This window comes from Sarcophilus harrisii, chromosome 2 (assembly GCF_902635505.1).
Source record: "Sarcophilus harrisii chromosome 2, mSarHar1.11, whole genome shotgun sequence".
NCBI lineage: Eukaryota > Metazoa > Chordata > Mammalia > Dasyuromorphia > Dasyuridae > Sarcophilus > Sarcophilus harrisii.
Genome location: NC_045427.1, coordinates 482785797 through 482807700, shown reverse-complemented (window position 1 = coordinate 482807700; position 21904 = coordinate 482785797). Strand labels below are relative to the sequence as shown.

General features: G+C 40.4%; 1 protein-coding gene across 2 annotated transcripts in view; it reads right to left on the bottom strand.

Moving 5' to 3' along the window:
- AIF1L (allograft inflammatory factor 1 like) overlaps positions 1 to 21644 on the bottom strand; it is a 35407-nt gene extending 13763 nt beyond the window's left edge. Inside the window, exons 1-4 of one of the 2 annotated variants that reach the window (XM_003757408.4) lie at positions 21452 to 21644; positions 21136 to 21197; positions 4654 to 4720; positions 256 to 297 (exon numbers count right to left, since the gene is read on the bottom strand). In XM_003757408.4, coding sequence (XP_003757456.2) covers positions 256 to 297; positions 4654 to 4720; positions 21136 to 21197; positions 21452 to 21494 — 214 coding nt within the window. In that variant the 5' untranslated portion in view covers positions 21495 to 21644. The remainder of the gene's footprint in view (positions 1 to 255; positions 298 to 4653; positions 4721 to 21135; positions 21198 to 21451) is intronic. The other variant, XM_031954851.1, reaches the window with a different exon arrangement.
- Between the last annotated feature and the right edge of the window lie 260 nt (positions 21645 to 21904).

Genomic DNA, 21904 nt, shown 5'->3' with positions numbered 1-21904 from the left:
CTCCTTGAATGTCTTCAAGCAAAGGCTGGATGATCACTTATTGGACATGAGCTGACTGAGTTAGTTAATGAGGTCCCTTTCCCCTCTAAATTCTGTGATTCTCTCCCAATCACATACACAGGTCATTGTGGATTCTTACCCATCACCCATGGGTATGACCCCTGTATGCATGCATTTTCCTTACCACCTTCCCTCTCCCTCACCCACCTCCATGGAATTTCTCAGCTCCACTTAGTCCTTAGTGCATTGACTTACCAATTTCTCCTTCATTGTTCAGGTCAAATTCCATATATTTCTCTGTAAGACAGAGTAAGAGTCTGTTAGCTAGAAACCAGCGAAAGTGACAAGAACTTCATCAAAGGGCCAGATTAATATTAGTTGGCTCAGGAGAACACAAAAGGGGAGCCAAAAGATCACTGAACTGAGTCAGTGTTTGTTGTTAATTTTTGAAGCGGATCTTGACATCAGGGACAAGATGCCATAACATGCAAGTGAACTGGATTTAAGTGAGGGGGCTGTTGCAAAGTTACCGGCCTCATTTTCCCCTCCAGAGCCATCTGGGTCCAGTGGCAGGATACAGAATCAGGACAAGGAGATAGCCCTGGAGGCAGTGGGAGACCTTGGCTTTTTTAAGTTAAAGTCTTTAACAGATTCAGTTTGCCTGAAGCAATGCCAAATCAAAGAATAAGGCTTAGGTAAACAGACCTCCCACAGATGGGTCAACAAGCAAATCACTTCAGGTTTGGGGAAGGTTATCATCTTTACTCTATTTTCCTAAGAAAAACCATTGTGTTCTTTTGTCTCTTTTTCGAAGGATTTTCCCCAAAAGTCTGGAAACATGTGAGTCAGAAGACTTGAGTTCAAGTTCTAACTTTAAGACATTTTAGCTGTGTGCCAAAAGGCAAGTCACTTAATCCTGAACTTCAATTTTCTCATCTATAAAATCAGGATAATGAGGATGCTCCTTCATCTACCTCATAAGATTGTGAGGGAAACACTATAAATCTCAAATAATTACTATTATTTCCTACTCAGAGAATCTACATTTTCTTTCATCCTTAGTTACATTCTTCCATTGACATCCAGTTTATCTTGAAATGAGGCATTTAACCTCTCCAAGACTTAGTTGTCCTTTCAGGAAAGTGGAGGTAATATTACCTGCTTCTTCCTTCTCTCTCAGTAATAATATGAAGATAAATAATCACATCCTTCCACCCATTACAGTCATTGTGAATATACCCTTAAAGACTCATTTTTAGAAGGAGCAATCTATTAAAAAAAAAAAAAATCTCAAAGCAGCATTTCATATGTGTGTTGTGTGTGTGTATTTGCAAAAATAAACAAAAAAGTACAGCAAAATAACGGTTTGGACATGTATACTTATTTTATATTTAATTTATACTTTAACATATTTAACATGTATTGGTCATTCTGCCATCTAGGGGTGGGGGTGGGAGGAAGGAGGGGAAAAATTGGAACAAAAGATTTGGCAATTGTCAATGCTATAAAATTACCCATGCATATAACTTATAAATAAAAAGCTATTTAAAAAATAATAATAAACAAAAAACTTAAAAACCCAAATATTTAAAAATAAGGGCATTAAAGGTTAAATTATGATACATCAATATAATAGAATAGTATAATGCATGAGACCAATAAATTGGAGGAATTAAAAAAAAACAATAACAACAACAAACCCTGTAAGAAATTCACATGGTCAGGTGGAAAAAGTCCTGGATTTGGAATTTGAAGTCCTGGGTTTGAATCTTACCTCTGCTGCTTACTACCTGTGACTTTAGGCAAATCTTGACTTCTCAGCTTCTGGTTCCTTATCTGTAAAATTATGGGGTTGGACCAATGGCTACTATGTCCCTTCCAGCTCCATATCTATGATTCTATGACCCTAACACCTTTATAGAATAATGCAAAGGGGGGGAAAAAACCGGAGAACTAGGATAGAATAAACTATAACTATATAAGAGCAAAAAAAAGGGAAAATAAAGAATCCTGATGTGGACTTCAAGACTAAAAGGTCTTTTTCAGAAAGTGAGATTTGAGCTGAATCTTTTTAATTTTTTACTTATTTAATTTTTATTTATAAAATAAGCATCTCCAAAACAAAGTATAAAAATGAAACTGCAAATTTATTATGTACAACATGTTATTCCTTTTAAATATATAATAAAGTTGTGTAAATTTTTTTCCCTTCTTTTTCTCAGTCTTGAAGGAAGTCAGGAACATTTAAGAGATGGAGTTGAGGAGGCTAAATTAATTTAAAGAGGACTGAAATTAATTAAGATGCAAATATTTGCAAATCAAGTTGGTTATATTGATTTTAATAATGTTTTTAATAAAACTTTAAATTTTCGAAAAAAAAAAAATGATCACTGAGATGACACATTGGACACTCTTTGAACCACTTGGAAGAAAGGTAGCCTAGTGATCTATGAGACTGAAGGAATAAAAGAAATGTCATGAAAAGGAACATTATGTAACCTCTCCTCCACAGTCTCCTTTGCTAGGTTTTCATCTGTGTCGTGTCAGCAGCTAATCACAGATGTTCTTCAAGGTTCTGTCTTGAGCTTTCTCTTTTCACTCTAAACTCTCTTACTTGTTGAATGCCTCAGTTATCAAGAGCTCAGGTGCCATCTTTATGCATCCAATTTCCAGACCTTCACATCCAGTCCTAGTCTTTCTTCTGAGCTACAGTCACAAAACTCCACTTCCCTTTTGGACATCTCCAAACAAAGACTCTATAGGCATTTTAAAATCAACATTCTCCCACCTTCTAAACTTTACTATTACTGTTAAAGTTGCTGCCTGTCTCTTCCCTGCTCAGCAGCCAAAATTATTTTTCTAAAGGAGAAACTAATCATTTTATATCCTATTAATAAAATTCCAAAGGCTCCCTATTACTTCTAGGCTCAAATATGAACTACTCTGTTTGGCATTAAACTCTTCATAACCTGTTCCCTTCCTACTTTTCTTATTTTCTTAGATCTCTGGATTTTGCCACCATGACCCAGCTGCCTTTTTACCTGGAACACCCTCCTCCATTCAGGCCTTTCTTATTCACTGGTGTGTGCCTTCATTTGGGGAATGGGTACAAACATCTGCTTCATTCTCCCCCAGCTGTGCTTCTGAATCTCTGGACTCATCACCATGTCTCTTCACATGATATCTTTTCCAACTTCCCTTCCCCCCCACCCTTGCTTTTTCATCTGCCCTTTATAAAAAAAAAAAAAAAAAAATTATCATCTCCTCCCTCTTTAGTGTAAACTCTTTAAGGGCAGAAATTATCTTTGTTTTTGCTTGTATTTATACCCCAAGATGCTCAATTTCTAATCCATGCCAAACCTTTTACACTGACTGTCTCTTAGAATTAGAATGTTAAATTCTTTGAGGGCAGGAATTGTCTTTGTTTTTTGTTGTATTTATACCTCAAGATGCTCAATTTCTAAACCATGCCATAACTTTTATACTAACTGTCTCTTGGGCCTGGAAGGCTCTGCTTGCTTACTCCACATCTCTTAAGTGTTCCTTATTTCCTACAAGAGTTATCTAAAATCCAACTTTCTGCAAGAGGCCTTTCTTGGCCCGCAAGCACTTTCTCTCTGTCTTCCTCTTGTATATATACAATTATTTGCTTATTATCTCCCCCTTTAGACAGTGAACTCCTTGAGGGCAGGAACTAAGTTTTTTTTAGCCTTTCTTGGTTAACTCCAGTACTTAACACTATGATGGCATTTTGTAAGTGTATAGTAAATATTTGTTGACTGATTAACATAGCATAAAGTTTGCTTGGGGTCACAAAGTTGTACATTACTGCTTATCTCCTGCCCAAGGACAAAGCTCCCTTTGCCCCATGAATATGGATCCATCTAGAAAAAAAAATCTACCCACTCACCCTCCTTACATATATATTTCTTCTTTGAGGGAGATTGCTAGCTGGAAGTTGGAAGACATGGTGTGAGACAGAGCAGCCTTTATGCTGCCTCTTTTCCAACATGGGCTCCATGTTCGTGTTTTCTTTTCATCCCGTGCTGCTGGGATTCAATGGGCAGAAATCCTGCCCCCCTGCCCCCCTGCCCCAGTGCAGCTACACAAATGCCCATTCTCCACAGGGGCTCCTGAGACTCTCTGCTTAGAGGGGGAGAGGGCAGCTCACAATGGACTGATTGTACAAGGCTACAGAGAGCCAGTGGGGCTCGGGTAGCAAGGCAGAAAAAAGCCAGCCCTGCAGACCTGAGGCAGGGTAGGACAAGGAAAGGAGAAAGGCTCCTGCCTAGGATGTCTGCAGTCCTGTGGGCAGGAAGCCCTAAAGGTGTGGCAAGCACCTTCTGGGCAGGAAAGGCCAAAGTGAGCGCCAGGCTAAGGGACCAAGAAAGGAATAGGGGGGAAGAACTCTCCCCTCAATGAGGTTCACTGAGAATTCCACACCCAGTGTCTCCGCCCTGGATTCTACAAAGAAACACAAAAGGAAAAGGGACAGGGTGAGTTTCAAAATGGATCTAGGGTCATGGCCCAGACCCATGGGACAGGGATCTGTCTGATTGCATTGTCTGCCATCCAAAGGGAACAAGGGACAGCAACTGGCCCTGCGCTTTCCCAGGAGAGAGGGGGTCCCGGGGGCCACCAGCCCAGGCTTACCCTTGAAGGCTGTAAGCTTTTCCTCCAGGTTTTCTTCATCACTGTACTTCTGGTCACAGAGAAATTCCTGAGAGACAGAGAGGAACAGTCCTCAAGGGTGGGGAAGACAAGGGGAGGGGGATTCACTGACGCAAAAGTTCATTTCTCTACAGACTCCCTTCACCAGCCAATGAGCTTTGGTGTAATCCAAAGTGGCACCAGAGGCCAGACTCTACTATCTTCCTAGACAAGAGATATTGGTTGGATACGCTCATCACTAACGCATTCATTCAACAAACACAAGATAAGCACCTACTATGTGCTAGGGATGTGCTCAGTGCTACAGTGAGTTCACAATTGTTCTCTGAAGTCTAGAGATGGAGATGGATGCAAAATGGGGGAGAGGAGTGTCTTTCAGTAAGGTTTTAATACCTTCAAGGTACCTGGCCAGACACATCATGGCTCCTGTGACTCCCCTTCCCATGGCCACCTGAACTGGTGTTAAGAGTACACCTGAGTTCCAAGCTAAGCTTCAAGCACTTCTTGTTGTAATCCCGAGCAAACTGAGGTTTCAGAGCCACAGTTTGTTCATCTGTAAAATGGGACTATAAATATATGATCTATCCCTATTCCCTGAAGATTACTGTGAGGGTCAAACAACAACCTAGATTCGTAGACCCTAGAATTAAAAGGAAGCTCAGGGCCCTTTGCCTCCCATTTTTATAGATGAAGAAAATGAGACCTAGAGAGGTCATATAAAAAGCCTCAGAGATGGTATATGAATCTTTATGTAACCCTTTAAGTCTTCGAATAATTTATAGTAAAATACTGCCACTTTGAATCTTTCAGAAGTAAGGAGCAATGTAAATCTCAGAACTTAGAAGGACTCTTAAGATTATTTGGTTCAACCCCCTGCCTTTAAGCAAGCAAAGTATGAGTAATTCAGTTTTACAGATCAGGCATAAATCTCCTTAAATAAATACAAATGTGTTGGAAAAAATATGAAGTCATATGTATATATAAAGGTTTAATATTCTTTGGGGACATTTGTTTGTTTTCTTTCTTACACTCTTTCAAACTTCTATTTTTTTTTTCTTCAGAATTTGAATGGGGGGATATGGTTGGGAAAAGTGACTTTGGGTCTTTCTGGGTGGATGTGAAGGAGAATACAATCAGTTCTCCCCGAGTGGAACATACACATTCCCTTCCAAAAAAAGAATGGTCCTTAGCAAAAATCATGCAATAAAAATTACAAGGCTTGTGGTAAAATATAGGATTATATATAGTAAAATACAGCACAATGCTCACAAACTTAGTGACACATCAAACATGATGCTTTTCCTTGAAAAAAACCTAGAGTTTGCTTGTGGAAGAAGGCGTTGCACTTGTGAGTAATTATGATGTAATGCAGTTTTCTGTTTTTTCAATGTTCCTCTTCGAAGAAATCAAATATAAGCAAACTTGAAATCTGAGTTATGCTCAAAATGTTCCCTGATATTTCAGTCACATTGGAACAAATTTATGTTTTTGAAACAGTATTGTAGCAGAACTATATGCTGGATATTTCAGAGTATAAGTAGCAACGATAGCAAGAAGTAATGATATCAAGTCCTATCATTAGAAACATCTTTTCTAACATCTCATATACACCCCCTTCTCTCCTCTGACACTGCCAGCAGCCTGGTACAGACCCTCAATATCTCACGGCTGGATGATTGTTATAGTCTGCTGACTGATCTGTCTACCTTGAGTCTCTTCCCATTCCAATCCATTCTCCAATCCGTTGCTAAAGTAATCTTCTAAAATGCAGGTCTCACCATGTTATTCTCTCACCAAATAAACTCCAGTGGCTTCCTATGACCTCTAAAGAGGCTACTCTATGTCTCATTTCTCCCCTAGCCTTACTGGGTATTGCCTCAGTCAAACTGAGACCTGTTGAAGACCTTAGCTTAAAAAGGCTCAGATCTCCCACTGCATCCAGAACCATCTCCAGTCGTTCTGATCTATACCTGGACGCTGGACCCAGATGGCTCTGCAGGGAAAGGTGAGGCAGGTGACCTTGCCCAGCCCTCCCTGACTGAAATCATGTCATAGTATTACCTTCCTGATGTCATGGCGCTCTCCAAGAATGAAGGACAAACAACAACAAAAATCAAATATAAAACCTTGAGTTTGGCTTTTAAAGTGCTATATAGCTTGATCCCTTCCTTCCTTTGTAGCCTTCTTATTCCCTTCCACATACTGTATGGCCTAGTGACCATACAGTTCCTTCCCATATAACACTTCACTTCTTGCTCTGTGCCTTATCACCGGCTGTCTTTAGTGACTAGAATGCTCTTCCTCCTTAACTCTGCCTGCTGGCTTCCCTCAAATCCCACTTTCTGTAAGAAATCTTTCCTGATCCCTATCCCCCTAATTGTTGATGTTTTTCCTCTAAGATTACTTCCCATTTACCATATATAGTTCATCAGTCAAGAGAAGGACATATAGGGGCAGCTAGGAAGCACAATGAATAGAGCAAAGGCCTTGAAGTTATGAGGATCTGGGTTCAAATATGACCTCAAATATTTACTAGTTGTGTGACCCCGCGTAAGTTATATAACTCTGGTTAGATGAGGGAAGGAGGGAGGGAGGGAAGGAAGGAAGGAAGGAAGGAAGGAAGGAAGGAAGGAAGGAAGAAAGAAAGGAAGGAAGGGGGGGAGGGAGGAAGAAAATCTCCTCTATGGATTCCTCTCTCTTCCCATATTATCCATATTGCATTAATCAACCTGCCAGAAGCCAATGAGATTAAATGAAAAGAGCAAGTCAACACAAGAAGGTATAAAAATCTCTGACACTTTCACATGCCTTCAGTTATCTGAACAGTAGAGCAGGCATTGGAGAGTCCTGCTTCTGCCACTGATTATAGGTGACTTTGGGCCTCAGTAAAATTAGAGAGCTGCCTTAGAATTCAGGTTTTAGTCTGGGACTTGGACCTTTTTTTAAAAAAAATTTAATATCTTGAAATTTTATTTTAATATAATTTATTTCCTTTGTATCATATCTTTTTACTTATGTATTTATATATTATATATACATTGTATTTATATACATACTATATATATATATATATATATATATATATATACACACACACACACACATACAATAGTCCGTATTGCATACCCTTTGTTAAAGGAGGAAGCAGAGGTGACCACTCTGATTGGGGTATTGGAGTTTGGCAGCTATAACTCCCTGGCTTGGCCACCCAGGCACTGAGGGCCCTATCTTAAAACAAACCTTAGCTTACTTAGCAGGCTACAGCATCCCAGTAATCACACCTGGGCCTGATTTGTATGCAGCTTGGGCCTTCTCTTCTATATTCATTTTACTGTAAGCTGAATCTAGTTTTCTGGCACTTCAAAGTCTCTCTTCTCTAAGGCCCCTCTCTTTCAAGGTTCTCTACTTCTCTTCCAGGCTTTTTTTCCCTCCAGGGATTTCCTCTGGGTCTTAGTTACTTCCTCTCCAAAATGAAGAGGTTGGAATAAGTCATCTCTAGCCTACCATTTTCCTGCTTCTAACATATCATGTTCTAATGCCCCTTCTAGATCTGATATTTGACAGTCCCTTCCAGCTCAAAATTTCTGTGAAAACTTGTAACAGCTCCTGCCGCTATCTTGAAAATGGATGGATTAACTTACTAATTCATGTATTCATTCAACAAACATTTACTGAGCACCATTAGTATATACAATAATTCCCTATTTAGGGAATGGGGCCAAAATCAGGTCTCAAAAATCAATTTTCTCAAAAGTAAAACCCCTACCTAAGAAACAACGGAAAAAATTTCAGAGCTGAACATAAGTAGAAGAAATATAAACTATATTCCTAAGTGCAGGGCAAAGCTAATCAAGGAAGTCTTCTTGGAAGTGGTAAATTTTCAATTACATCTGATACAAATATTTCCATTTTGATCCCTTTAAACAAATTCCTTTGAAAAGAGAAGATGCGAAGGGAGATAGATAGTATAGTATAGTATATAGAGTACTGGCCCTGGAGTCAGGAGGATCTGAATTCAAATCTGACCTCAGACACTTAACACTTCCTAGCTGTATGATCCTGGGCAAGTCAGTTAACCCCAAATGCCTCATCAAAAAAGAAAAACAGAAAAGTTGCAAATATGGTGAAGAGAAAGTAATCACACATTGGGAATCAGAATACCTGGCTTCCAATCTCATAAGATGGGAGGGACTTGCAAGATCATCTAGTTCTATCATCCCCATCCCATTTTACAGATGGGGAAACTGAGATTCAAAGAGGGGAAATAACTTACCCACAGTCACAAAGGTAATCAGTAGAAGGGCCAGGATTTGTACCCAGTCCTTCAATTCCAAATCCCACTTTTGTCACTGACATGCTGTTTGAATTTGGGCCTCAGTTTTCTCATCTGTAAAATAAGAAGGTTGAGCCTCTTCCACCACGCACATTCTATATTCTTACATTCTATATTCTTACTGTACCATGCCATCAGCTTTACTAATTAGCTGTGGGACCTTGGTCAAGTCCCTTTGCATCTATAAAATGTAGGAGTTGAATTAGAGAATCTCTAAGGTCCATTCTAGATCCATTGTTTCTTCAGAATTCTATTTGTGCAAAGCTCTGGGTTTTCTGCACTTCTTTCCTGTTAAGTCTAGAAGTCACTAGTCATTACCCCTTATTTCTCTAGTACTCACAAGGCTTTCTTAAGCATATGGGTTGGGGTAGGAAGAGTCATGAGAAGGGAGATTAAAGTAGCCTCTTTTCTCCTTCGGCCCAAAAAGCCAAATGCCTTAGCTAACAGAGGGCCCAGTAAAGGAAGAAGCAGCTGAGTTCAAACTGCAGGAGAGAGAGGCTGACCCTCCTCCATATCTCCTCCAGATGGTCCTCAGAGCTGGCCCACTGCTCACAGCAGCTGCTGCTGACAGAACTCCCCTCCCTCCACCTCCTCCACCCTCTCACAAGAGACACACAGCGGAAGGAGAGAATACAGCAAGCAGGGGCTCTTGGGCAGCTGAATGGACAGTACAGCCTTCTCAGCTTCATGTGTCTGACTCCAGCCATTTGAACAACTGAGAATTGGAGAGCCTGCCTCTCATCCTGTCCTGTCCACAGCTTCTTCCTCAAAAGTGTGGAAAAGGAATAAATATTTATTAAGCATTCACTCTGTAACAGGCACTTTATAATCATGACCTCACTGGCTCTTCACAACATCCCTGTGTGGTCAAGTTATTCTCATTTTACATTTGAGGAAACTGACAGGGTCACACAGTTAGTAAGCATTTGAGGTTGGATTTTAACTCCTGACTTCCTTCCTGACTTCAGACCAAGAATTCCATCCATCCTAGATTTCCTTGATCTTCTCAGGACTGATTCAAAGGTATATACTAAAGAGGGAGCCATTGTCGTTGGCCCAGTCCTCTGATAATAGTGCATTGGGTTGTGACTTGGGAAAGTGAGTGGGATGGAAAGAAATGGTTCCCCCAGTGAAAAACGAAAAGCTTAAAGAAAAAAAGGCTCTGCCCTGGAAATATTTACATGAACTGTAGCTGAGCAAAACAAGCAGAACCAGGAAAACATTGTACAAACAACAGCAAGATTATTCGATGACCAACTGTGATGGACTTGGTTCTTTTTAATGGTTCAGTGATCCATGGCAATCCCACTAAACTTTGGATAGAAAATGCCATCGGCATCCAGAGAGAGAACTTTGGAGACTGAATGTAAATCAGCATATGCTATATTGACTTTCCCCCAGTTTTCTTGGATTTTTTTTTTCTGTTCTGATTTTTCTCTCCCAACACGATTCATAAGGAAATATGTTTTAAAAAATGTACAAGTACAATCCCCCCAAAATGTTGGGTTTTACATGTAACTGGGAAAAATAAAAATAAAAATAAATTTTTTAAAGGGCTTTACAGCTATGGATAGGAGATAAAAACAATTACAAAAGATAAAACAGATAACTGATTACTTGAAACTGAAAAGCTTCAGGACAAACATTAATGCATTGAAATAGAAAGGAAGTGGTAGAATGGCAAAAAACATTTTATCAAATTTCTCCAAGGTTTTGGTATCCAAGAAATATGTACAAAAAACAACCACACACATACACCAATCATATGTGTATAAATACAGATGTATATATAGCTACAGGCATACATTTATGTCATTCCCCAAGAGATAACTGGTCAAAGGATGTTAACAGTTCTCAAAAGAATTGCAAAGTATTCACAACCATATGAAAAAGTACTTCAAATAGCTAATAATTTGAGAAATGTCAATCAAAACAAACCTGCAAATTGGTAAAAATGACAAAATTGTAAGCAACAATGTTGGAGGGGCTATGGAGTAACAGGCACACTAATACATTGTTGGTAGAGCAGTAAAATAATAATTATTTTGAAAATCAATTTGCAATTATGGAAATAAGGTGATTAAAATGTCTATACCCTTTGAACCAGAGAATCCAGTGCTGGGTTTATACCCCAAGAAAGTTATTAATAAGAAGAAAGTCTCCATATACTCCAAAATATTTTGGAAGAGACGTGATAGTTAAGAATTAGAAATAAAGTAGATACCTATAAATTGGGCAAAGGCTAACAAACTGTGATATGTGGATGTTGTGGAATACTACTGTGCTGTAAGAAATGATGTACAATGAATAGAGAAATATGGAATCTATATGAACTGATGCAAGTGAGCCAAGAAAACAATATACATAGTAACTATAACAATCTAAAAGAAAGGATAACCAACCACAAACCACAAAAGTTAAAAGTAAATGTAACAAGATTATAAAGATTCTTCAGAAGTTGAATGAAGAGGTATTAGAAAATATCCCCAACCTATTCCTTTGTGGAGGTGGGAAATTGACAAAGAGCATATTATATACATTTTCAGACTTTTTCAATGTACTGATCCATTGTGCTAATTTTTCTTTTCTAAAAAATTCTGTTTGTTCTGTAATGTCTCTGGAAAGGGAATGTAGAGAGATATTTGGGAAACTGATAATGTAAGAAACAGAAGATATCAATAAAAACATATTTTCTTAAAAAGCCCAAGCTCCGTGTTCTCTCTCTTATTCTGATATAGCTTGCTCAGCTCAACAATACTCAGCTACCATCAAGGTCAAATTTACTTCACTTCATCACCTCACCTTCACTTTATCACACACATATATATATACATAAAACACACACACAGACACACTTCAGGCTTCAAATTACCTTGTTGGTAATTTGAAGGTAAGGGTTCTTAACCTGTTTTGGCAGTGAAGCCTAGGAACCCTTTCTCAGAATGACGTTTTAAAATGCATAAAATACATTGAATTACAAAGGAAACCAATTATATTTAAAAGTAGTTATTTAAAAAGAAGTTCACATACCCCATATCAAGAACCCCTGACTTATTTTCTCCTTGAAGACCACCCATGAAGTACATTTTAATCGGATTTCACAGGAATAGAGATGGTTTCTTGTGTCAGAGTAGGGGCATCACATAGTGTGACTTGCCCTGGTCTTGAACTCTTTCTAAATAGAGTCAGCATGGCATGGCAAAAAGAACTTTGAACCTGTATTCAGAAGCCTCAGCTGAGCTCACAGTATGGGCTGTCATAGACCTTGCTATATGACCTGGGGCAAGTGACTTAACCTTAAGTGGAATCAGTTTTCTTATCTATAAATTAAGGAAGTTGAAAGAAAAAAAGATTAATACAAATACTCTGTAATTTTAGATTCAAGTCTGCTAGAAACAATTTATCATTTCATATCTAAGCTATTTCTAACTTAAAGAAATGTCCAAACTGGCAATAGTCTCCCATGCCTCTGGACATGACTCTCTGCCCCCAAAAGATTTTTTGGTAACACTTAGAGGAATCTTAAATAACGAAAAGATATCTTAAAATACATCTGGGTTAATGTTTCATAAAGGAGAATCTAAATTATTACTTTATTTTTTCCAGGACTAGTGGGTCCTTTTGAAGTTAAATAAAGGGACTTCCCACTTCCAACAGATATCTTAATCCTTTCTCAGTATAGAAAGAAGGCCAGCCTAACAAAGACATCAAGTGGGCAAATGAAGATGACTATGACATTAGGGATGTGATGCCATGACATGCAAGTGAGTTGGTTTTAAATGAAGGAGAGCTGTGCCAGGTATCTCTAGCAGATATCAGTTTGTTACTAATCAGTGATTAAGGCAAGGTAAAGAAATATTTCTCTCAGATGGATCAATAATCAAATCCTTTCAAGTTTGAGGAAGGTGTTGTTACTCCATTTTCCTAAGAATAACCATTGTGCTCTTTTGCCCTGATCTTTTCCAAGGAGTTTTTCCCAGAAGTCTGGAAAGGCCTTTATTTTTTACAGAAATATAATTTTTAAGAAAGTAAAAAGGTTTTCATTATGTTTCTACAGGGCTAACAATCCCTGCCCTTCTTATCTCATGGAGATGTGCAGATAGAACATGTTCTATCCATATGGGTTCATACCATATAGATATGGTCAATAGGTTGTTCCATTTGAATATTACAAAAGAAAATGTTGTAGTAGAGGTGGAAGGAGTCACTGAGAAAGGACAGTGATGCTAAAAGAAAAAAGGAAAATGCATAAACATAAATAAATGGCTTAGTGGGGAAAAAATGATTTAGCAGAAAACCCATTTAACTGTGTTTTCTCAGATTTGAAAAATTAGTCTTCCTTGAAGAATTGAGTTCAAATCCTGTCTCAGCCACTTAGCTGAGAGATCCTGAGTAAGTTACTAAACCTTTCTCAAGTAGTAAAATGAGAATGATAGCCTCTCCCTTATTGGGCAGCTAGGTAATAAAGTAGAGTACTGGGTTTGGAACCAGGAAGATTCTCCTTTCCTAACTGCAAATCCTGACTCAGATAACTTACTAGTAAGTTATGTGATCCTAGGCAAATCATTTAACCCTATTTATCTCAGTTTATAAAATTTTTAAAAATAAATTGGAGAAGGAAAGGGCAAACCACGTCAGTATTTTTGCCAAGAAAACCGCAAAATAGGCTTATGAAGATTAGGGAAGTTCTGAAACATCTTCTGGGGTAGTTGGAAAGACTGAATGAGCTAGTTTATGTAAAGTAGTCTAGCTACAACTCTGAGACTGGGAAATTATTCACCACTTGTACTCCGCCAGAGTCTGAATCTGTCCAAGGGTCCAGCCGGACTTAACCTTCACCAAAAGTCCTGATTATCTAAACCAGTGTGGTTTCCCCAGCTAGTCACCATTCCCATTGTTTCATCATTGCTGTAGCAGCTATCTTAGTTAAGGATTAGTTAATCAGGAGGGTACTGTGAGGACCCTGGAAAGGAGAATCCTCACTTGTCCTAGAGAGACTTCTGCTTCCAGTCCTGTTTCAAGATCCACCTCCAAAATGACAAGGAACAAACACAGAGGATTTTCACTTCCATTGACAGAACAAAAAGTTGATATTAGAATATAGGAAGGTTGCACCTCTATCTCTACAATTTCCTGAAAGGAGTAGTATATGACCATTCTCAAAAGTAGCCAGGGAGAATTTCAGGAGCTATAAAGATTTACTACAGCCAGTCTGAGAGGTTTGGAGTGAAGTTAACTGTGGAAGGAACCACAGAAATCATGCAGTCCAATCCTCTGATTTTACTGAAGAGGAACCAGAGGTCCAGAGATTATAAATCACTGTGGTACAGTAAAAAGAACACAGGACCTAGAGACAAGACAGGTCTGGATTTGAACCCTGGCTCTGGTTTCTAGGACTGTGGAATAGAATCAGACATAGCTTACATACACCAGTAATAAATGAAACATAAATGCTAGCTGGGGCAATGGATAGAATACTAGGCCTAGAGCCAGGAAGACTCATTTTCCTAAATTCAAATTCAGTCTTAGATGCTTACTATGTGTGTCCCTAGGCAAGTCAATTAGCCTAATTTGCCTCAGTTTCCTCATCTGTAAAATTAGCAGAAGAAAAGGATGAAGCACTCCAATATCTTTTTAAACTACAGTTGGGGTCACAAAGAATTAGTCACAACTGAAAACAACCAAACAACAACATAAATGCTAGCTATTTTAATAATTATTATTATTGCTCTTTCAATGAAGTACATCTGAACTCTGCAGAATTTCCAAAAGGGATCAATTAACCACTTGTTGAAAAGTCACTGAAGACATTTGAACTCTAGGCAAAAGTTGGACTACTTTGACTTTTGAGGTATTTTCCTAGAGTTCTGGATGATACTATTTGATATAGAATGTACTATAAAGACCTTCTGAGGATTCTACCAACCTTGCTTCTTTCTAGGTTTTAGATATGATCCTGATTTTAGCCTGAAGAACATTTACAGATCCAGTATATGACATTGGCCATCAAAGCTCACTTTGCTAGTGACATTGATTCTATGATCTTATTTATTACTAGACTGCCAGCCTAGCTGACTGTTCCTTTTTGACTTAGCTGCCTTTTCTGAACTCTAACTCTTGCCTGCCTGCACCTTCGCTACCCTGTTTGGTCTTGTTTTATCCTGTGGAGGGCCATGAATGGAAGAACAGGATGAAAGCCAGTCATGCCCCGGCTCTCATCCAAAGGGGTCCAATGTCTCAAAAGACCAAGTGAATTTGAGTATAAGGCTTGGGCCCAAATTCAGCCTGACAGAAAAGTTCCAGTGTCTTTATTGGTATAGCACAGTATAGCTTCTACAAGGTCAGGACTGTATTACTTGTGATCTGGGCAGTAGCTCTGTAAAGGTGATCCCCAAGACCAAGATCTCACATTCCCCGTGGAAGCTCTTTCCTTGAGAGGACTTAACCTTCTTGCCAGTGATCAGAATAAGAGAAAAACAACCAATTACGCAAATGATGAAACCCCAAAGAAATTCCATCTTCAGCTCCCCATGACTCCGGTCCCAAAGCAGCCAAGGCTGGCTGAACCTTTGGTGGTGATACCATATCTGGGGCTCACGTGGCAGCTTATCAGCCATCTACCTTATAATATATTAAGGAAGAGCAAGAGAGAAGGGTGTTTTTGCAATGCCAATTGAGCACATTTACCTAGGCACATACACTGGTGGCACTGAGAGGCATCCAGCCTTCCCAGGTATAGTTGCAGACCCCTGTCCTCTCTTGTTAATGGACATGCAGACACTCAGAGGGGTTATACTCTCAGATGGTTTGTGCCTAGTATTTTATAGTATGTGTGTGTTACTTTCATTCTAAAGTGACCCTTCTGAAATAAAGTGGATGTAAAACTTTAAAAGTCCTTTAAACCACTTGGGAGGGAGAATGGGGCTGGCTTTGGGCCAGAGATCCTTATCCCTCCAAGCAAGAGAGCACTGTGTAAGAGCAAGACTGCAATAGGCTGGTGAACCAGAATCTGGGCAGATTGTGTCTCTACAAAAGTCAGTCAAATATTACTCTGAAACTAATTCTTGAATTCATAAGACCTTACAAAATCCCAGATTTAGAGCCTGCAGAGACCTTAGAGAGCCAATCTCCCTTCTCTTCCCCACTTCCCTTTCTTTTGCAAATAAGGAAGTGACTGGCCAGAGGACACACAGTCAATAAAGAACAGAATTGGAATTAGAATCCATATCCTTGGACAGTGATCCAATTACCCTTTCCATTCTACTACAATCTTTCCACTAGGCACAGAGGCAGTCTGGGCATTCTAAAGCTCTGCCCACACAATCCTGGGCCTCCTGACCCCTGTGGGAAGTCTGAGCAATTTTCTCCCTTTCCCATATAAGGCTGGACCTGGCTGGCCTGGGGTGGCCCCTGTCCTGTCATCTGGGCTGTGGAGAATGTCAACTATGCGGGGAGAGTGGGGGGCAGTGCTCAGGCCTTAATCTCCATACTTTTTTAGACAAAATACACACAGTGAAAAAACAAAAACAGAAGCCTAGGGTTGGACTGCCCCAGCCCAGACAGCAGATGGGAAGGTTCCTAGTTTTCTCAGAAGAAAAGAGGAAAGAGCTATAGAATATAAGCAGATCGAATGGCCCTTTTTCTGATGCCATCCCCCAAATTATGGGCCAAATTCTCCAACTCCAATGTTCCCATGGGGAACGTTTCTATTTTTCTCTATCTGGTTATCAGTTTTGACCTGGAGCCCTGAATCACTGAAATCTCTAAGGACCTGATGCTGACACTAAAGAACTGCACAAGGAAAGGTTCTTAGGACCCCAACACCAGGCTTCCCTTCCATGGCACAGAACAACTAGTGTCTCCAAGTGCAACATGTTTGGTACCAAACAGAGGCTGCACATGAGGATCAGAACTGAAGGTGCTTCCTCTCACAATGACCTCTATTCTTCTCCGGAGTGGGCAAAGGTGGCTGGCTGCCACTTTCAGCAGGCCACTGGCTTGGTGTACACACACATATTCTGCAGCCGCAGTTGCACCACCAATGTGATGGGAAAAGAGCAGAAGAGGGAAGGAGAGTTTACACATTCCCAGACTCTCAGGGGAGTTGGGAGGGGAAGTCACTGAGGGGCACTTGACCTTGAATGCAAATCCCTTCCACAGAAGGGAAGAAGGGAAGAAAATCCCTTCCTCAGGGATTTTGCCTGAGGACTATGCAGGCTCCTCTTTGGGAAATTGCCTCCAAACTCATTTGGGCAACTCCCCAGAGCCATAGCAAGTGATAGTGGGGCCATGACAGCACAAACTGTTTCTGGGGTAACTGGCAGAAAACATGGCCTTAAATTATCAACTCAAGGGTGCTGGTGGACAGGTCCAAGAGGGGCTTTCCTAGTATCTAGAGGTGGAAAGCATGTGAATTCTTTTTGCTCCCTAATTGCTAAATTTTCTTAGTTATGTGCTACTGAAAGATTTGTTCCCCACTGTAGTGCTTTTGATAACCTAAATATTCACCAGTGGGAGAATGAGTGAAAATAACTATGGTACATGAATGAATGTAATAGATTGTGAATAGGAAATTCTACAAATTCAAAGTAATATGGGGAGATTTTTATGGACTGATATAGATTATATAAACATAGAATATATCCTGATATAAAATGAAATCAGCAGACCCAAAAGGATAAAGGCAATGACTCCAATAATATAAATGTTCTAGAAAATGGATAATGAGCCATAACTCCTATTCCCAAGCAGAGAGGAGACTGCCATGATGAAATTGCATACATATCATACACACACACACAAACACACACACACACGCACGCACACACACAGATAGTCAGATGTGACCAGTCACTATATTAGATGTTTTCTTTATTATTTTTTCTTCATTACCAGGAAAGGTCCAGGAGGTAGGTATTTTTAACCCCCAAGAGATGATTGTAATGGGAAGAACATCAATAAAAACTTTTAAAATAAACTTTGGTACCTTGAGACAAAGCCCTAATTCAGAGATAACTACTGTTCAGTCCACAAGACGCCACAGGCAAAGATGAACTGAAAGTTACATGCAATAACTTTCCACTACTTGAGTCCTAGAAGCTGATAATTCCGTATGACCTGTGAATGATGTTATAAAGATCCAAATAGTCCTTGGCAAGAAAGAAAGAAAGAAAGAAAGAAAGAAAGAAAGAAAGAAAGAAAGAAAGAAAGAAAGAAAGAAAGAAAGAAAGAAAGGAAAAGAAAGAAAGGTTTGCTTCATCTTTGTTTTTTGTTTTTGGCCGCAGTCTATTCTTTGATGATTTACCATTTCATTCTAACTATTCACAAGCATATCAGAGATTTTAACCTATGGGCCAGGCTTTTGTACAAACATCTTGTTCAAATTCTAGACTTCTAAATGCTGCAACTGCTCAATTTGTCTCTAAGCACAGTGCAAAATACAAAATCCCTTGGGGGGGGGGGGGGAACTCATCTCACCAATTCCTGAGCCTGTCTTGCAGCTCACCCTTGGCCCTCGCCTATCAACTCATCCTAGTCAAGTACTACAAGGTACACAGAGACCTCCTAGCCTACATTCCTAACACAGTGGCTTCTGTGGTGGCAGAGAGTTGCTATTGCTTGTGGGTATGTTTAGAGCTCAGGTGATGAGGGCTTGGCCCTAGAATTACAAAACCAGATAGCTCCAGGTTAGGTTGAGACCGGCCCCACCCTAGGGTCAGGGAGAAAGAGACAAATAAACATGGAATGGGACTAGATCCAGAGGCCCAATTAAATTTCCTCATCTGGACCTCATTCAAGATAGATCCTCTGTTGGTCACTACAATTCAAAGCTCCCTCTTCCCAAACCAGCTTCAGTCCCTCCCAAAGTTAGTCCCCTACTCTCTCGGTTTATCCTTGAGCAAATGATTTTAACCTCAGTTTTCCTCATCCCTAAGATTTCAAGGGGGAGTTAATAGATGATCTCTTAGTCATTTTACCGTAAGATTTATTGCTTTTAAGATTCCCACCCCATTCCATCCCATTCTAGCTCACCCCGGATCCCTTGAGGGTGTGGCTGGATGAGGAAACACCCAGCTAAGCCCGCCCCCCTCCATTGTTTCTCCAGTCTGACTACGTTCCCCAGTCCTGACTTCAACAGCCAAATACTCAAGGTCCTGCTGGCTCTGGGTGAACTCATCCAGCATGTAACTCAACCCTGGGCTGGAGCAGCCCCACTGGGACCTGGAAGAGGTTAAAGCACCAGGATCTTGTCCAGTGGCCTCATGAAGAGCCAAGAATTAAGTATGAATCTGGCAGTATCTTCCTGATGACCTGCCAGGCAGTTCCACATGAGAGCTGACCTGAGAATGAACAGGAAGCATCTTCCAGAAGGCCTTCCAGAAGGCACCCTATCTTATTTTCCTTTCCAAAGGTTTTGAGGGGCTGAGAGTGTAGGGTGAGTCAACTCATTTGGGAGACCTGGAAGACATAAGATGTGCATAGAAACCCTAGAAGCTCCTCTACTTCCCCAAATCTCCAATGTCTGGAAGAAGAATCCCATACTACTACACAAACCAAAAAAAATAGCAGGTAGATTAGAAAGCCTGCCACTGCATATGTCCCACACTCCTGCCTCAGCACACACTGCCCAAGTCCAATGGGAAATAGGCACTAAAATTCAGCATAAGCATATACTGAGAGGGGGTGAGGTCTTAGGGATAGAGATGGGAAGTCTGTGATAATAGATCTGGAATAGACCTGGAATTAGAATACTTGCTCTAAAAACTACTGACTAGGTGGTCCTAAGCAAGTCAATTCATGTGGTTAAGATAAATCTTATCTCTAAAAGGGAGATGTTAATAGCCATTGTACTACCAGCCCTAGAAGATTCTGACTTAGGAAGCACTTTGCAAATCTTAAAGTACTATATAAATTCTCATTATTGTTCTTATTGTCATTGAGGCAGAGTTTGAGATTTTCTCCCTTGGGAGTGGAGGTTACCTAATCCAAAATAAAAACAATATTTCACTGAAATTATGCAGGCATACTTCTCCCAAGATTAAATTCCCTTATCTTCTTTAGAGCTAAAAGAATTTCCCTATATAAACTGATTTCTTTAAAAAATCCCTTTTCTCTCTGTCCTAACGTGAAACATCACTGTTCTTTGCCTTCTCAGGAAGAAGTTCTTCTAAAAGCTATAAATGAAGCATAGAAGTGGGAAGCTTGGGAATGGGGAGATATCAGTGATACTCCTGAACCCAACTTGTGGATGAGATGGGGGGAAAGAGGACAGGAAGGACTCCTAACATCTAGGAACCAAAATATGCATTTAGTCCATAAAACCTAGTGAAAAGAGCAAAGATCTCAAAGTAAGGAGATCTAAGTTCTTGACCCAAGTCTGGGAGACCTTAATCAAGTCATTTGACTTGTCTCTCTGGACCTCTGTTTCCCCATCTGTTAAAGGAATTAAACTGGATATCTAAACTCCAGTTTACCTCTCACCTTCTTTGTTCTGAAGTCCTACACTGATCTAATTTTCTATGATTTTAAGACTTCCAAACTGGCCTTTATATCATTTGTTCTCAAATTAAGAGTTTTTCTCAAGCAATCCTAAATTCCCTGATCATGAGAAAGACAGAACCATACTCACCAAGAATGATCAGTCCCTGCCCCACATTTCTGGGTTGGGGATTCATAATTTGCAACCTGAAACTTCAATGACCTTGAGCAAATTGGGAGAAAGATCTAACTTGTTTAGTGGAGGGAAGAAAAAGGGTTAATTAGGACATGCATTTAGAAAAGGTGAACGAAGTTATGGAAGACAAGAGTTTAGTAGGGGTGGGCAAAATACAGGTCTATCACAAGAATAAAGAAGAGGAGGAAGGGAAAAAAGAGAGATCAATGAACTTTTAGGTTGCAAATGTGGACGGAGGCACATTCTAAAAAGTTCGTTTTAGATTAGACACAAATATTTCCCAAAGAGAGATACTAAATGAGATAAAGGAAGCCAAACAGACTCCAGTTCACTGTAGTTATTTTTGGAAAAGGAGAGAAACAAAGCTACCATCTTCCAACGTAAATCGTGCGGACCTACGGATCGATCAAGGGGGAAGTTTTCCCAGCCACCTAGAGGCAGCCAATGGCTCTCTTACCCTGTTAATTTCCTCCAGCCTCCTCCCCTGCCGGGCTTTCAGCAAGCCGAATGCTTTCCCTCCTGTAGAAAACAAAGAGGGTAGTTTTGAAGGGAGCAAGGAAGGTGCTCATCTCTTCCAAGAGGCATGACTATCTCTCCCCCAGATTTTCTAGACTGTAAAAAGTTAACTTGGAAAATCCTCTGCAGGATTGAAAGTTGGAGGACTGTGGGAAGTGGTTTGGGGATAGGCAGGTGTCCGAAGTAGAAGGGGGTGGGGGTGGGGGCTAAGGGTGGAGGCGTAAGGGCAAAGGGAAGACAGAAAGAGATCGTTTTACCTTGGAATCTCTTGCTCAGGGTAACAGACATGCCGAAGTCCATCTTTCTGGCTCTCTGCGGTGAAACCTCCTGAGGAGAGTCAGAGAAGTGGGCTGTGGAGTGCTCTGGCGCCAGTGGCTAGGGGCAGCAGTAGGGGGGAGGGACCGGCAGAGCTCCGGTCACACCCCCCTCCCAAGACAGCCCAGCCTCTCTTCAATGCAACTATTATGTAGGACAACTGAGAGAGCCCGGACCCTCTGCTGGAGAAAAAGGAAATATGCAGAAAACAGCCCAGCCCGCCTCAACCTGTTGCTGTCCTCCTAGCCGGAGGGAAGTTTTAACCCTTGTCTGCCCACAAGTTGCAACTCCCACCCCTTCACCCCCTCCCTCAGAGTCCCCTGCGGAAGTTCCCAGTATGTAACGTGAGTTTTGAGGGCACAGATTCCCTGAAGGAATAAGGTGTGCCTGCCCGA